This window comes from Callithrix jacchus, chromosome X (genome assembly GCF_049354715.1).
Source record: "Callithrix jacchus isolate 240 chromosome X, calJac240_pri, whole genome shotgun sequence".
NCBI classification, from domain to species: Eukaryota; Metazoa; Chordata; class Mammalia; order Primates; family Cebidae; genus Callithrix; species Callithrix jacchus.
The window spans coordinates 38,426,895-38,445,655 of record NC_133524.1 but is presented as its reverse complement, the minus strand read 5'-3'; the positions used below and the strand labels follow the sequence as shown (position 1 = coordinate 38,445,655).

Here is an 18,761-nt window from a genome sequence, read left to right as displayed (position 1 = left end):
TAGGTTGTGGTTATTTAATTTTGCCAAGATGACCAAACTTGTTCTTAATTTAAAATGATACTACTGATAGAATGTACTACACAGTCCTCTGCTCTCTTCCACTGAGCATAGGGAACGTAATTAACTCCACTCTGTTTTTAAGGAGCCTTGAGAACATAGTCTGAGGCCTCATTTTCCTGCCCTACAAAATGGGGACAATTACATGTATGGCATGGTGAGGATTCAGTGAATTGAGGCATGTAAGTACATACCAAACTATCTAGCACAAGAAGCTTTTAAGAAATGTCACTTCCCCCTTTACTGTTACTCCACTTAAACATTATCTGTTTTCTTTTCACAGATAAGGTTAAGAAATGATGACTACCCTGCCCAAGTCAGACCACATTTATTTTACTGAGTGGGAAAACTGTCTGGACCACAGGACTCACTTGACTAGGGAGGACTAAATCTCTCCTCACTAAATGGCTCCGGGTTGCAGGACTTTTAAAATTCCCGTCTCTCCCTTTCTTTTACCCCAGACTCTTCCCAGGCTATCAGGAAATCAGTAGCAACTTCCCACTGAACTCCTGCCAGTGTACCTGTTTGTTTTCATTACTAGGGTTCTGCAGCTTCTGGAGGCTGAGAAACTTGTTCACCAAGTTTGCTGTGACTGTGTGTAAACTACAAGTCAGTAGTCTGTGTGTCAGCTGGAACAGTTTTCTCTAATATGAAGTGCAAAAGTTTTATGGCCAGCTGTGGTGGCTCACGCCTTTAATTCCTGCACTTTGGGAGGACTGGGCAGGAGGATCACTTGAGCTCAAGAGTTCCAGACCAGCCTGGGCAACATAGGGAAAACTCTGATAGTCCCAGGCAGGAGGATCACTTGAGCTCAGGAGCTCGAGACCAGCCTAGGTAACATAGGGAAACTCTTTCTCTACAAAGAAAAAAAAAAAAAAAAAAAGAAAATCAGCCAGGCATGATGGCACTTGCCTAAAGTGCTAGCTACTCTGGAGACTGAGAGCGGAGTATCACTTGAGCCCAGGAGGTGAAGGAGCCAATGAGCTATGATATTCACTGCACTCCAACCTGGCTGACAAAGCAAGAACCTGTCTCAAAAATTATATATTATAAGTTTGTAAAATTTATCTTGCTACTCGAGGTGTGTGTGTGTGTGTGTGTGTGAGAGAGAGAGAGACAGAGAGACAGAGAGAGACAGAGAGAGAGAGAGAGAGAGATTTCCTGGTCGAAAAGGTCCTTGGCTAGCTAATTTTCTGGCAGCTAAGGTGTCTCTCTGGCCTTTCCATCTCTTCAAATTCGTCTGTCGCCTATGTCTAAGGTTCAGCATTACAAACTTATTTCTAATCTAGATGAACAGCCTTTGTTTTGCTTCTCTTATAGAGATGAAAGGAACAACACATTTTAAACTCCTTAGATAAGCCAGTCTCTTTTATTACCATATATTTCTACTTGCTTTGTGTTAATAAAAAATAATTTCCAGAAATGTCATTAACAATTTTTCTTTATTTAACACACAGCAAGTTTTGTCTTCATGGTGCACTGTGCACCAGCTTTAATGGCTATGTTTATAAGTTCGGCAGGGCTGGAAGACATTTCTAGAACCCCTACGTTCCCATATCCCATAATATTCATAACACCATCAAGAGAAAAGAAGGGTGTATGGATTTCCTGACTTCCCTATGAGAATATTTGAAAAGCGTTTAGAACAGTGCTTGGCACACAGTAAGCTCCATGTGTTTGATAAATTAAAATTAAATCACCTGTACATGCTGTCCCCATAACCACAGCTTAGAACACACTTCCCAAGGGTTTGTGACCACAGAAGCCAATCCTGTCAGAGCCTACTTGACCCCAGAGAAAGCAGTGTCTTTAATGAGGCTGAACCACAAGAAACTGCCATTTCTGTCGGTCAAATTCAGTTGAATGTTGGCTATTTCATTTGAGGGAACCCAGCAGGAATGCATTGTGCCCCAGGTTTATGACCATTATGCCATGATTCGTCACACTCCTGACTGGAATAATGGGGCTGAGGGGCAGGGCGGGCCTCCTTCGGGCCCAGCCACCTGTCTCCACAGGAAAACCGCCTCCCTCCACTCGGGCCGGTGTGGGGATCAGGCCAGAGGACGAGGGTTACGGCCTGGGGCTGGCTCTGGACTTCTGCACGCACCTGAAAAGGGGCCCGAGTTGCAGCAGGTGCAACAGCAGTACCAGCGGGCGGTCGCGGCTGAGGTCGCGGTGTACGAAGAGGAGCGTGAGCTGCACCAGCGCGCAGGGCAGTAGCGAGAAAAGCAACGTCAGTGCCTGCCACATGCGGTCCCCCCCTGAGCGGTAGGTGCTGCTCAGGCTGAGCGCCGCCGTTGTCTCGGCCACGAACAGGAACACGGACGCCAGCACTGAGGCCGGGAATTTCATCTCCGCGCGTCAGCGGCGCTCACCGGGGGCGGACGCAGTGGCTGTGGCTGTGTCGCGGCGGTGGCGGCGGCGGCGGCGGCGGCGGCAGCGGCCGTTGCTTGAGGGGCTCCCAGCATGCTCAGCCCCAAACTACTCCCGCGCTCTGCGCAGCCCGCCGAGGGCACGCGGGCCCGGCCGACCGGCCTCGGCTCTGGAGCTGGATCTGGGAGGGGGCGGCCGACCTGGCTGGGGTGTGGTGGGGTGGGGCGGACACCGCGGCCCAGCCGGGACACGCCTACGCGCTCCGTGCGCCGCCCGCCCGCTTGCTCCCCACAGTGCCAGTTGCGTCTCTGTGGTGACTGTCCCCTGGCGGGCCGCGAACCGTTGTCTGTTCCGACACCTCACGCCGTGGCTCCGGAGCTCAAAAGGATACCGTGGGCCTGCGAGCGTCGCGCGCAGCCTCTGGGTCCTAGAGTCCCTTGGCCGGCGGTTTCTTGGGAAATTGTTCACATCCCTTTGAAAAACTGCAACCACCAGGCCCAAGAATTGGATGGAGTCGGGACGCCTTTCTAGCCCACTCTATTTTCTGGGCCGAGGAAACGCCTGATTCTTCAAAGGGCCAGCGTTTCCGGTCCTTTAAAAAATAACCAGACCACACAATATGCTTTTCAAAGTGCAAGTATATTGTCATACACCCACCACCAAGTGGGAAAAGATTTCACTTTTCACTGTGCCATGTAAGCATGTCCCTTTGTCTTCCAAATACGGTGGTCTGCATTGCTTCCAATGGTGAAAAGATCATCTCTAGGAACCAATTCCTTATCTCCCAGAAAAACTGCCTACAAAATGTATTCCTCTATAACTGTAATTCATTCAGGGCAAAGATCAGAGCCCAACAAGGAAGTAGATTTTTATTCCAAGGCAGACCTCTGCTTATTGGTGTGCTAATACCAAGACTAACACAACTCCTTTTCACCCATCAAACTTTCCATCATCTTCTTGATATTAAGATGTATTCAGCCCACCCCTGTCCCTCAAACCTCAATCTAGCCACTAAATCTCTCTAAAACTCAGGTTCCATAAAGGGATTGGACTTAAGTAATTATAAGATCTCTTCCCCTGTTGAAAGTGGGTGATTTTGATCTTCAGGCATCTCTGGTATTTTTCTATTTGGGAAAAATAATGTAAAAACCAATAGAATATAAAGATTCAAATGGAATCAAGACCAAAAAAAGGTACAGGGAGAGAACATGGTGGGCTGTCTTTCTGTTTTTTATGTGGCATGAGAAAATCCATTTATGAGTTAAGGAGAAAATTCAGCCAACAGCTGAGAGGTAGCAGGCCCTTTCCCTAAAAGGATTACTAATATCTATTTATAGAACCCAGAAGGCCACCATATCCTGGGCCAAGATACATACACTGTGACAAATACAGAATCAGCAGCAACACTCCACAGAGTATTTGTGTAATGTTTTACTTGATGCTGTGGTTAGCTTTAAAGGAAAAATTGGGAGCTTAGAATTATTAATTGGGACACTCAATATTTAGCATTGGATTTTATTTTAAGGCAAAGGATTATCACAGGTTTTACATTAAGTATACTGTACATAAATGTATTATAAGGGGGGCAATAAGCCAATAAATAACATTGCTTTAAACACTATAAAGTCCAGTTTATAGCGAATTATTTTCTACAGTATAAAACGAATACAGAAAACACATTTGGAAAGATCACAGTGTTTAGAACATTGTAACAGCAGTTTTTAAAACCATAAGATGCATCTCTAACCTTCAGACTCTATCTTGCTTATAAAGAGATTTCACTATACCATGCAGTGGGCCGTGAGCAAACACCCCACATGAAAGGGAAGCAATATCAGCTGCCTAGTACTAACCCCTCCAGGAACAACCAATAACAAAAGCTATATTCTGATGAGCATTTGCACGTTGATCCTTCTTAGTCTGCGCACCAGCCAACTTGCTCACTCAGTCTGCACACCAGCTAAATTGCTCCAGTGATCATCTCTTTCTGTATTATCATTTGTCATTTTGCCCTTGAGAATAATATATACCTTATAGTTTATGGTTACTAGTTTCCCTGTGAGACACCTCAATGTGTTTTGACTAAAGATTAATGTATTGCATTATATTTTTTCACTAGGACCAAAATACACATTATTTTAAAAAATATTATGTACACTATAATAGATTTATAGAAAGAGATGTTTTGGTATAATATGTAACATCCCAGAATACTTGAGAATTTGGTTTTATTATAAAATACAGTAGCATGACATTTTGTGATATAGTAAAATATCTGGCAGAATATTCTACTCTAAATTTAGACCTAATTGCTGCAGATGTCTTTGAAAGAGCCTCAAAGTGCCTCTAAGGAAATATAACAATTACCAAGAGGTCATATAACCTGTTCTGGCAAAAAGACAATTTTAAAAAGCCTTTCATTTTGTGTACAAGTCTTTCAAAATTTTACTTGTATATAACAGATAACTGGTGTTGAATTTAGTGCTAATGGAAATTTGTAAGATTTTAAAGTAGTAATAACAAATCTCTATTATTTGGTATATTTTAAAATATAATTTTATGTTTTTAACTCTGCATTTGTGCCAAGGCAAATATATTGCAAATAGTACAATTTTATTAATAACAGTAATTCTTTGATCAGTTCCTCAAAATTCAATAGCGCTTTAAATGGTAGTTATTCATTCCTAGATACAATTAGAAATAAGCAGTTATACTATATTGACAGAGTATTTCTTTATACCTCCTCGTAATTAAGAAATTACCCTAATGTGCTGTTTGTGAAATGTATCATTAGGAAGGTGAGCTTTGTTTTCTTCAATGATACAATTATATTTCTGTAAGTATTGTGAATTGTGCCAAAAAAGCTTTTTGGTGAGTGAATTCTATTCACTGGGAAATACAGATTTCAAAACTAACATGTGGTGCTTGACCCAGTATATATTCCCAAGTACAGGACTTTGCAAAGTGTTCCCCCTGATAATTTGATTCTACAAAATCTATTTTTTAGTGTTTGCTAATTTAGAGCCATTAAATTCAAGATACTAAAATTCGGACTTCCAAGAAGAGTTCCCCCAGATGTTCAAAGTTGAGAAAGATGTATCTTTTTAAAGATTAGGCTGTTCTTCCTTATCAGATTCTAAAGCGAAACTTTTGCACTTAGAATATTCCATTTCTACTACTAGAGAGTCTATGTGTAACTCATGTTACATTTTGCATTTTCAAGAACATAGGTATTCTACTGCTCCTACGGTCTTTAAAATTTTTAATACTTAAGAATATTAATTCAGTATGAAAGAATATTAATTCCAATGGTGAAAAGATCATCTCTAGGAACCAATTCCTTACCTCCCAGAAAAACTGCCTACAAAATGTATTCCTCTATAACTGTAATTAATTCAGGGAAAAGATCAGAGCCCAATAAGGAAGCAGATTTTTATTCCAAGGCAGACCTAATTAATTGTCATACACCCACCACCAAGTGGGAAAAGATTTCACTGTGCCGTGTGAGCATGTCCCTTTGTCTTCCAAATACAGTGGTCTGCAATGCAGAATTAATTATATTGGTAATTGCCACTTAAGCATAGATTTTAAAATGAAACTTATGGGAATGACATCAGAGACCCCACTAAAATGAAGTTGCAAAAAGATCACTTATTATAGATTGACAGTAGTCAGGTATAGTCTATATCTTTTTTAAACTGACTGCTATGTCACAGCTACTTCATACATATTACAAGAACAGTACACATTTAAGAATGTACATTAACACCACACACAAAATATAAAAATAAAGCATCAGCAAGAATTGCATTACTCTACTTAAGAAACTGTATTTGGTGTTTACACATATGCACATTCAAATGTCCCCCACCCCGCCCCCACAACTTTTTAGAGTGTTCACCATTTCTGAAAGAATAAGAGGAAGGATATATTTGAGTACTTTCTGAAGATCTATGTCCAAGTGCTAGACTTTAAAGCCATCTGTTGGTTTCAATGTAGGTGGTGGTTGTTCTAGAACAAGAGATATTTTTGCTCTCAGGTGATTCTGAATACAAAGATAAATAGAAATGGTCTCCAAAAGGAGTGGAGAAAGAGAGGAAAACACAAAGGTTTTCTTATGGAGAGACACTTGTGGCAATTTCCAGGATTCTTACAGACCCAGAACTCAACAACTAAACAACTTCAAACAGGTTTCTTTACCCAAGGTAGTTTTCTCAATCTTTAATAAGTTACTGTACCATGTATTCTTATAAAGGGGGTAAAATAATAAAACTTTCATAACATATTTAATCACAGAATCAATTTTCCTACAGGGCAGCTCTTGGTACTGCTGGGCTGCATTTCGGGAAATATTGCAGCACTCATGTAATAGGAAGGCTCTGCTTCCATTTTCTCTCATAACAACAACAGAAGGTAGGAAGACTTTATCAGTACTAGGAAACAGGTATGGGATGTAGGCCCTGCACTGTCCAATACAATAGTTAACTCACATGCAGCTTTTGTACACTTGAAATGTGGCTACTTCAACTGAGGATATATAGTAAGTACAAAATACACACTAGATTTTGAAGATTCAGTACAAAAATGTAAACTATATCATTCATGTTTTTATATTGATTGCATATTGAAATGCTAACATTTTGGATATATGAGGCTAAGTCAAATATATTATTAAAGTTAATTTCATCATTTTCTTTTTACCTTTTTGATGTAGCTACTAGAAAATTTGAAAATTGCATATGTGGTTTACATTTGTGGCTCAAATCACACACTGCTTCTGTATTTGTGAAACTCATGGCTGTTGTCTTCTACAGATGGTTACTAATGGCTTCAACCTGACAGAAGTTTTAATAAGTTCAGTCAAGCTTAATAAATAAGTTTAATAAACTTACTCAACTTAGCTTGAACATAGCCTTTCACTGAGATCTATCTAATAGCTAAATGTCAGCTTTTGCTTCATATGAGATATCGACTCTCCTTAAGTCAGTCTCATTCTCTTTTGCTCAACTACTTACACACACACACACACACACACACACACACACACACACAGAGGGGTAAACTATTTCCTACAGGAACTAAGAAAAACCAAAAGGGAAGCAAACAGGAAGTCCTTGCAAACTGTTTTCATAACCCTGGATAGTTAAGCCTCATGCATCTTTACCCCCTTCTCCCTCTCCTTCCTCAGTATTGGACAGGGAGGAGAAAGACAAAAAAGAGAGGATAGTCTGTTCTTTTAATCCACATTACTCACCAATCCCCCCAAAAACAAAAATACGGGTGATGTGGTTATTTTAAGTAATTTTTTCAAATTCAGTTCAGAGCGGGTAATTAACAGGTACACAAAGGCAAAAGAAGATACAGGGAATTCTGCAGATAAGTGACTTTGCCATTTGTGGAAGAGTGTAGATAAAAATGACAAGGTTCAATGTTTTAAGAAAGAAAAACAAATTTAAAAAGAAACTCGGCCAGGCACGATGGCTCACGCCTGTAATCCCAGCACTTTGGGAGTCCGAGGCAGTGGGATCACGAGGTCAAGAGATCGAGACCATCCTGGCCAACATGGTGAAACCCCGTCTCTACTAAAAATACAAAAGTTAGCTGGGCATGGTGGCTTGCGCCTGTAGTCCCAGCTACTCGGGAGGCTGAGGAAGGAGAATTGCTTGAATTGGGGAGGCGGAGGTTACAGTGAGCCGAGATCGTGCCACTGCACTCCAGCCTGGCACCTGGCGACAGAGCGAGACCCTGTCTCAAAAAACAACAAAAACCTCACTGTGGTCAGTTGTCGGGGGGGCTAGGGGAGGGACAGCTGGGGGTGGGGAGGGTGGGGAGGGATAAGGAGGGGAGAAATACCAGACATAGGTGATGGGGGAATGAAAGCAGCAAACCACCTTGCCATGTATGTACCTATGCAACAATCCTGCATGATCTGCACATGTACCCCAGAACCTAAAGTACAATAAAAAAAAAAAGACCTCTAAAGTCATCATCTGCCAGGCCTCAATTCATTAGTACTTTCAATTAAAGAAACAAGGAGAGAGATTCCACCTCCAGTATGAGATTTATTATAATGGATGAGGGCCAAACATTTAATGAAGCATCAACTTTTTTTGGTCACATTAAAAATAAAATTACCAGGTTTATTTATGGAGGGGAAGCAGGATAAATGCCACCACTACACTATTCTCGTGAATAGCCACACTCACTTGTAATCTGACTACTAGGCCCAACTTGTGTTGCCGCTGACCTTGAGGTTGTCTGCCCTTCTGTCCAAAGAGTAATCCAGTCTTATTGAGGCTGGAACTCTTAGCTAAGAACAGACATGGATGGAAGAGATAAGGAGAAAACCTGCCCTCCCAGGCAAAAGGATGTCACATGATAAAGCAGATCCAGGAAAAAAAACATCACAATGAACTATAATATTTAAAGAGGAGAAGTTGGCGAATCAGGGGTGGTTCTGGGCTAGAGGTTCCAGAAAGCAATAAAATTCATGGGTAAGAATGGACTGGTTCTTTACAGCATTAAATGTGAGTCCACAACTCACTTTGAGATACTGAGCTTCAGCAAGCTTCCCCCAATCACCCATTTGCTTGCCTTCTCATTTACTTTCTTTGCCAAATGTATGCCAATAATACATGGGCTCAGCAAATTTGAGGCTCAGTCATTTAGCTATTAATTTGAGACAGTGCTAAATAAATAGGCCAGGTCCGCAAAGGAAGGCCTAATATGCAACTGAGGGTATATTTTTAATTACTACATGTCACGTGGTTCTGAGACTTAAAGTGCAGATCAAACTCACCCCAGAATTACTTTATTTTCCAGTTCATTTTCTCTCTACAGACCTGGCTTGCCTGCTCCTTTTCTTGAGTTATTGGCACTATAATCCTTTGTTCTCAGCAAGCAAAATAAATACTTGCATTAAAAGGAGCTGCTGAACTAAATCCATCTGTTCCCATGCAGGAAGTCCTGGTGAATCAAAAGTTCTGAGGCAAAATGCTGTGCTCAGGACTGGTGGTAGAATAAAAAAAAGGTACACTTGGTTTTTATCCATCCATCCAGACCTCAAGCACTACATCCACATATAGAGATTCTATTTGGTTGAAATGCTTATTGGAAGTCATAACTGGGCATGATTTTTCTGTGTATATAGTGGGTAAATTATAGCATCCCTTTTAAGTGTAAAAAGGATCTGCACATTTAAAAACTCACTTATATCCATTTTATCATTGACAACTTTTATAACAACCCTGTGAAGTAGACAGGGTGATTATTATTACTACTACAGTGGACCCTAAAAGTGGCAGAGCAAGGTTTTGAGATTTCCAGCACAGGGCTCTTTGCACTACTGATTTTCTTTTTAATTGTGTGTTCATTTAACATGACTAGAAATCACAAACACATTTGTTTCATTGAAATTATGGAAATTTGCTCTTTCAAATTTAAAACAATTTCAGTATTACCATGATTAAAATCTTACTATGTCCAAAAAGTTAAAGAAATTAGCTGCCACTGGAAGAGATCCAATTTAGCACAGACCAGGAAAACGACTGTTTCTTGAGTTATCAGTAAGCAAATACTGTTATCTTAATAGCATAGTCAATTACCTAAAGAAGCACAGGGAAATATACTCCAGCAAACCCCTGTTCTATTCAGTTATCAAGTTACAAGTGGAAGTAAAAGACTACAAGCCCATGACTAAAAAAGGCTTGAGCAAAATAAAGATGTATGATATTTTGGGGTGCATGTGGAAGAGATGGCATGTAATTACATTAATGAAACCAAATACAGAGTTGTAATGGTTTCCAAAATGTCCTGCTATCAAAGTATAATGCAGTCTCCCCATTTGTGAGAGACCCTTTCGATGTATCCTCAAACATTTCCAACATTACCGTTAGGGTTTATAATTACTCATGCCATGTACAGTAAATAATATTAAAGTCATACTAGCAGTGGTGAAAATGCCCCTGTAGCCTTTAAGAGACAACAGGCTTAAGTGCTACATTAAAAATGTTGCCATAGATAAGGGAGGCAAGTTGAATAATTAAATAAGAAGTGATGCAAAACACACTGCCATGTGTGTACCTATGCAACTATCTTGCATGTTCTGCACATGTACCCCAAAACCTAAAATGCAATTAAAAAAAAAAAAGAAGTGACATGCCACACTTTCCTACAACAAAATTTAACAATCTTTTCCCCTTCTTGGGAAAATAATATAGAACAGTATCTTTCAAATTCTCTAATTCTTTCAGGAAAATGAAAAGTTTCATCAACAGGTTTAAGTGCTAAACAAGCTTATTCCTGTTTCTAATTTACTGAGATGTCATTTCATAAAGACAATACCCAAACATGGTCTTTGCTTAGATTTGACACACAAAAAGGGTTGTCTTTTCATAATGGTTAGCACATCATCATCAGACCTATCAGAACTTAAAAGGCCAGATAGCCAGAAAGTGGTCTGTTTTTTCTGAAGTTACTAAAAATGGAACTGATATGATAATGAACTAGAGTATCAGTTCTGAGTGCTTTAGGTTTCAGCTCTCAAGGATGAATTGTGAAAGGAATAGCAAATTGAAACAGAAGGTAGCTTTGAGGGAAAGGTGATTTTGTTCACTATTGTATCCCCATATTCTAGTCTAGAATACTGAATAAACTTAGAAAGTGCAACCCTGGGTTTGAATCCTTGTTTTGTCCTTTTCTAGCTGCGAGACTTTGGAGCATTTACCAAACACATTTGGAGGGGTTCCTGGCCTATAAAAACAGCATGTGTTCCATAAAGCTCTGTATGTAGGATGGTTATTATATTCAGCCTATATGAAAGAACTTCTGGACTCTATTTGGGGAGCTAGATCATCTAAAAGTTATTTATGTGGTATTGTCCCAAACTGAGCATTTTCACAGATGAACAACTGAGGCCAATTTGATATAGTCATATCTGAGGATATAAAAATGAAACAATAAGCTGAAAAGGTATATGCATTTCAAAATCATTTTGTCCTACTTTATTGCAATGAGTGCAAACATACATAGTCATAAAATACACAAAGATAGTTGTTACCTTTCTTTGGTCATATTCTTTGAGAATGTTATGTATGCAGAGATCCTTGTCCCAAAATGAGCACACAAACTGATCCATACACATATACACACCAACATACTTGTAGGTTTGCTTTTTAGGCAACAGAGTATCCTCTAACTTGTTCCAAGGTCTATGATTCAAGTTAAGAATTACAAACAACCCCATCAAAAAGTGGGCAAAAGATATGAACAGACACTTTGCAAAAGAAGACATTTATGCGGCCAACAAACATAAAACAATGCTCATTATCACTGGTCATTAGAGAAATGCAAATCAAAACCACACTGAGATACCATCTCAAGTCAGTTAGGATGGTGATCATTAAAAAATCTGGAGACAACAGATGCTGGAGAGGATGTGGAGAAATAGGAACGCTTTTACACTGTGTGAGTATAAATTAGTTCAACCACTGTGGAAGACAGTGTGGCGATTCCTCAAGGATCTAGAAATAGAAATGTCTTTTGACCCATTAATCCCATTACTGGGTATATACCCAAAGGATTATAAATCCATCTATTATAAAGACACATGCACACGTATGTTCATTGTGGCACTGCTTACAATAGCAAAGACTTGGAACCAACCCAAATGCCTGTCAAAGATAGACTGGATAAAGAAAATGTGGCAGATATACACCATGGAATACTATGCAGCCATTAAAAAGGATGAGTTCATGTCCTTTGCAGGGACATGGATGAATCTGGAAATATCATTCTCAGCAAACTGACACAAAAACAGAAAACCAAACACCGCATGTTATCCCTCGTAAGTGGGTATTGAACAATGAGAACACATGGACACAGGGAGGGGAACATCACACACTGGGATCTGTTGGGGGCTGGTGGGCTAGGGGAGGGATAGTAGGGTGTGGGGAGATTGGGGAGGGATAACATTAGGAGAAATACCGAATGTAGGTGATGAGGGGATGGAGACAGCAAACCACCATAGCATGTGTATACATATGTAAAAATCCTGCAAGATCTGCACGTGTACCCCAGAACTTAAAAAAAAAAGAATTACTGAACTAAAGATAAGTATTTGGATTTACATGGGAATAGCTATGGAATACACACACACACACACACACACACACACACACACACACTTCAAATATTTGACTATTTAAATAAGTCTTATACAGTATATAATTTCCTACTCAATCTGATATATGAAATTGCCACTGACCAAATTCTAGGAAAAGGGTCAACTCATGCTCTGCATATTGAAGTGACAGATGCTCCTATAGTATTCTGCAAACCAATACTTGAAGCAGTTTCACAGCTTCTGTGTGTTTACAGCAGGGTTGAATTTGATCTGACAACTTGGCTCAATGAGCACTGTAGCTAATTTCTAGTGTACCCTGTGTCTTGGAAGGTAAGGTAACTAACCTCAGAATTCACTTATCTCCTCATTTAATAGTATAAGATGGAGCAAAATTATTTCCACAATCACTGATGACTTTCTCAGCCTGTGTCTACCTGTCCCAGACAATGGCAGAAATGACACATCTTTGTAGTGGTTACCCTGATCTTTGAAATTAGTGATTTTTACCAAGAGTATATTTAATAGTTCAGCTAATAGCTTCATAAAGATTATGTACATAAAGGCATTTTACAAATTACTAACAATAGACAATACACAGTTCACACTTCCTTTGGAGAAACACTTGACAGCAACACTTGCTATAGTATACATTTACTAGCTTATACATTTTGCTATTCTAACTGAGCTTTGGGGAAAAAAGAAACGAGGAAAAGAGATGTTCTAAGGCCTAAGAAAACTTTACATTTTAGTATCTGACCTAAGTTATGATATGATTTCTTTAAATTGCCCAGGATAATGAAAAAAATAGATTCATATGCAAATACCTTTACTCAGTAAAAACCATAAATTTCAATAAGTATAAGCACAGGACAACCAAGAGTTTTTTTAATGTATGTCAGCAACCTCACAATTCATCCCTCCTAGCAGTTTTCAGCTGGGCAATTATTTTAGTTTTTGATTGTCTTTATTTATGAATTTAGGGGTAGAGGGCACACACAAATGGTCAAATTCTCATTCATAGTGCAAAGGTATTAGTATATTTCTTGCCATAGTCCACACTTTGTTTGGTTTTCTATGTATAGCTAAAAAACAGATCATTTTTATTTCCCCTTTTCCTATGATCCCTAGTTTCACATCTATTCCCTGAAACATTAAATCTCTACAGTTCTCAGATGAGTTGTGGTATCTTTATTTTGCAGATCCTCTCTCAAGTCTGGCATCATGTTGCCTTCACCTGCCTGATTCCTTCCCTCTGGTGGCAATGTTAAGGCTCATGGTTGTGATACCATTGAATGTGGCTTATGTGGAAACTGCTTCAGCTTGGCTCAGAAAATCTCAGGGGATCTCTGCAGGGCCACAGTGGAAGATGGAGCCTTCTAAACAAAGACGCTGAAGAGAGGGAATTCAGCCTGATTGGGCTGTAGCAGGTCAATCAGAAAGCACACTGTCCCGGAGAAGCCTTCATACAAGCTGTATATACTTTCAAGGACCCGAGAACCAGCCTTAAATTCCTCAGTAAATAAGAACTGAGCAAACCTAGGGGAAGAAGAAAATATGAACAGTTTAACATTAATGTTTCCATATTGTGGACCTTGGGTTGCTTCCTTCTCTTCTATTAAAGTTTTAGCATAATTTTCTTTCCAGAATTATATAATTAAGTATTTTAAGAAACACACTTTCTCTGTTAAAAAAAGGAGAAGATCCATTATATAACTGTATATGTTTCACAACAAATTATGCTGGCAAGCAAATCCAACTATTCTCAGAGTTTGCAAAGCAAAGGATTTCAATCTCTCTGTCATCCAGTAATTAAAGTTTTAAAAAAAAAGCCAGACAAATTGTTCTACTTTTATTTATCTTGAAAAGAAGCAAACTGATATATGACTATTCCTTTAAAAAGGTAAATATGCTGTGTTTCTGCAGGCGTATCACTTCCGATCTAGGTTTTTCTTTCACATGTGACAAAAACAGAGACTTTGAAAATAAATGGGCAAGATTTTATACAATCTGTGCTGTGAGCAAACAAGGGAATAAGATGAATAGGAAAAGACAGCAACCTTTTACAATGATATCATCAAATAGCAAATGCAGCTATGTGACAGATTATTTTTGAGACATCCGCCTTAAATTAAATCACAGACCTCTAAATTCCTTATGAAAGACCTCTTTCCTTTTACCCATATTTACCACAAATGCTAGCTCTTCTTCTGACCTTTTCTTCCATGCACTCATTTATTTATTGCATTATTACATGTTATTAAAGTATATATGATTTGTTACACTGTATTTTTTCACTTACAAATATACTAAATATTTTCTATGCTTTTCAAAATAATTTCTAAATGATACATATCAACTTAAAATACTATTCAGATTATTTATAATAAGTAATATTTTTATGGTGGTTTACAGCTTTCAAAGTGTTGTTACCTACATCATCTTTTTTACTGACTTGCTCTACTCATTCTCATCAAGAACACAAATAATCACCAATTCAGAGGCTGGAGTTCATAGCTTGGCAAGGCCCAAGCACTGATACTATCATAAATTTAGGTTACTGCTACTATATAGGGGGTCTTACAAAGGATAATTATTTATTTGATTTTTTTTAGGGCTCTTTGAATTACATATGGCAGCTTTAAATAAATCAGGAAGAAACAGACTGCAATTGTATTTGGTACAATTTTTCTATAACTGTTTTCCTGAATATGTAACAATTTTAAAATGAAATTTAAAATTTAAACAGTAGAATAATAATGCATCAGAAGAGTTACTTCAGAATATAGCCAGCATCTCATGATATAGCATCAGTCTGGCTCCTCAGGGGAAAAAAAAAAGTTTTCAAGTGTATAAAATAAACCACACAGGATTCCAAAGGAAATTAATTATATTAAAACACAACAATAATTTAAAAGCCATACTTGTGATGTAATAACATATGTATTATTTGCTAACACATTAAATGCCAAGATATAGTATTGGGTTTAGTAATTGCTAACATTTCTAGCTAGTGATGTGAATATAACTTATTTTATAATATCTATAAAAAGAGTAATACCACATGAGAATATCTATTAATTATATTGTTTGCAAAGTCACATCTACTAATATTCTGTGACTTATTACCTACATTCAGAATGGAAGGAAATGCTACATTTAAGTTTGAGACACAATCACTTTCTCAAGCAAACTCACAAATCCTAGATTAAGCATCCCTGGTATAGAAGAAAGAGCAAGGGCTTTGGAGCTGAGATACACTATTTTGATAATTTCATGTTGTATGACCTTCAGCAAATTTCTCAATTTGACTTTAAAATGGTGAAGTTGCAGAACTGGATAGTGTTATATGTAAAGATAAAGGATACCATATATTAGACTCTGAGCATACAGCAATCATTCAGTAAATGGAAAACATTACTTTTTACATAAGCATATTATAAAAAAGTTGTAAAACATAATCATGAAAGATGATTTGTAAAACCATGCTATAGAAGAAACACACAATGTTGCTAGCTCTTCTTCTGACCTTTTCCTCCATGCACTCATTTATTTATTGCATTATTACATGTTATTAAAGTATATATGATTTGGTATACTGTATTTTTTTCACTTAAAATATGCAAAATATTTTCTATGCTTTTCAAAATAATTTCTAAATGATACATAGCAACTTAAAATAGTACCAGCAATGTCTGAAAGTAGCAGTTTCATTGTATTCTGACCTATATTATGTGTTATTATTTGTAAAAACATATTTCAAAAATCTATCCAGTGGTTCGAAATTAAACAAATTATTTTTTCTAAAATGTTCCCAGTCAAAATAGAAGTCCGTATGCTAATTACAGAACTAAAAAGAATGGAAGACACAATAAAATATGAAAACATTTCTTATCAAAACCTATTGTTTATGCCAAAATGAATGCAGAAGAAAATTCACAGATTTGTGAGTTACTATTATTATTAATAAAATGATGGAATGCTTTCTAATTATGCATTTTAAAACTCTAGAACATAACAAAATAAAGGGAAGTAACAGTGGAAAGTAAACAAAAGACAAAAACAAAAAAATTAATACGCAAAACCAGGAGCTAGTTCCTTGAAAGGATTAGCAAGATAGAAAAAAACACTGGTGCATCTGACCAAGAAGGAAAAGCATTAGAAATCACAAAGGGCACATAGCCACAGGGATAGAAAATTAAAAATATTATGGAACTATATTATTGGAGCTCTATGTCAAAAATTTGACAATTCATATGAACTAGATAGCTTTATAGAAATACATTCACTACCAAAAAGAAGAGTTAGAAAACCCAAGTAATTGAATAAGCATAAAAGAAAATTAAGAAGTTGTCAAATATTTTTCTGCAGCCATAAAATCCAACTGTATGTTAAATAATAGATGACAACCAAGTAATATTCATTTTAGGGAGGTACATATTTTTTAACATGCAATTGTTAAAGTATGCCCCTAGCCAATAAACAAAATGGGTTCCCCATGGCAAAATGAGGTGCTCCAAGTTAAAACAGAATCAGGTAGCTATGGCTGGGTGAGGGAGTGATCATGTACTCTGTGTTCTGAGAAAGATGTAAAAGCATCACCGGACCTTTCTTTCTCCAAACCAGTTCCTGTTGTGAGTGCCAAGATACGCCAGCCCTCCACCCACCTTTGGAAGAAACAGGTGACAGAGACTTCTGGTTTTGAGCCTGGAAACTAATCAATCAGATCACACCTAAGCCAAACAGAGTCACCTGCCCTGGCCAATCAGGGCTCAGCTGCACTGACCAACAGGAACTGAGTTTCAATCCTTCATTTGTATAAAAGGACCTGACCTGGGCAGCCTCTCTTGTTCTCTGAAAGCCTGCTTCACTCTACACCACAAGCTGTATATCCTTTGTTTGCAAACTGTTCATTGGAATAGTCTCTTTCCTACACATTCGGTTGCAGAGTTGTTCACACAATACCCAAACAATACAGATATTACCTGCACATTTCCAGTAATCTACCTGTTAGTAAAAAATGTAAGTTGTCTCTTTAGAGCCCTGGACCCCAAATCTTATAACCAAGACTCTGTAAGCTAGGACTGGCCTGCCAGAAAATAATGTGTACAAAGTTTGTTATTTGAGTGATGGATACCCTGAAGCCCTGGTTTCACCAATATGCAATCTATCCAAATAACAAAATTACACTTGAATCCCATACATTTACACAAAATTTTAAAAGTTAAAATATTAAAAATTACAAAAAAGAAAATAGAGGTGTTCTGATCCCTTTTAATAGACTTTATAGCAAATGAATAAATTTCATTCATTTCTGATGAAATGTAGCCCAAAGGAGAAATCCCACTAGCCTAGATGATATCCAAAATTACTTTCTTTTTCTGTATTTGGGAAACAAAAGATCTGGCTTCAAGGAAACCATGAATCAAATATATAAAGACATTTCCTAAACAATAGAGCTTCAAATTGAAGACTTACATAAGTTAGTATTTGCCATTCAGTGCATTCATGTAAATATCATGAAAAATAATTTATGTTTTTTAAACATTAAATATTAGATAAGTTGGCTTGGGAAGGCCTTTATGAGAAAATGACTTTTGAGTCAAAGTCTGAATGAAATGTGGGGTTAGGAGATATATGTAGAAAGTGAGCATTACAGGTGGAGGGAACTAAAACTTCCAAGGCCTTGAGATGGAGTCTACCTGGCATCCTAATGGAATTACAAGGAAGCCACAGTGTTGGAAAGAACCAGGTGGAAGAAGAGTAGGGAATGAGATTAGAGAGGTAATGGGAAGCTAGATCATGTAGGACCTTTCATTCATAGGAAAGACTGGCATTTACTCTGAATCATATAGGAAGCTATTGGATTACACTTATCAGAGAAGTGTTATAATCTAACAGAATAAACATTATAAGAAGTGGATATAAAAACCATGGTAAAAAACGAAGCATTCCTAATAAAATCAGCATAAAAAGCAAGGGTGTTTACTACCACTCTTACTATTGAACATTTTTACAGGGTTGAATTGTTATAGAGAACCAAGTAGTGGGAAAAAAAACCACCATGCATATGAGAAAGGAAGTAACAGAATCATAGTTATTTGCAGATGTATGTGTATCTATTTAGAAAACCCAATAGAATCTAATAAAAAACTAATAGAAACAGTAATGGAGTTAATTAAGGCAGCTAGATATATTATTATAATATTTA

The 18,761-nt window shown here is 37.8% G+C and overlaps 2 protein-coding genes across 2 annotated transcripts in view; both read right to left on the bottom strand.

Moving 5' to 3' along the window:
- Positions 1-2,601, bottom strand: part of XK (X-linked Kx blood group antigen, Kell and VPS13A binding protein) — a 48,451-nt gene extending 45,850 nt beyond the window's left edge. The window contains exon 1 of the mRNA XM_035287813.3: positions 2,165-2,601. Within this exon, the coding sequence (XP_035143704.1) occupies positions 2,165-2,409 (245 nt within the window). The 5' untranslated portion in view covers positions 2,410-2,601. The remainder of the gene's footprint in view (positions 1-2,164) is intronic.
- Positions 2,602-11,405: 8,804 nt separating this feature from the next.
- Positions 11,406-18,761, bottom strand: part of LANCL3 (LanC like family member 3) — a 90,324-nt gene continuing 82,968 nt past the window's right edge. The window contains exon 5 of the mRNA XM_003735713.5: positions 11,406-14,089. Within this exon, the coding sequence (XP_003735761.2) occupies positions 13,930-14,089 (160 nt within the window). The 3' untranslated portion in view covers positions 11,406-13,929. The remainder of the gene's footprint in view (positions 14,090-18,761) is intronic.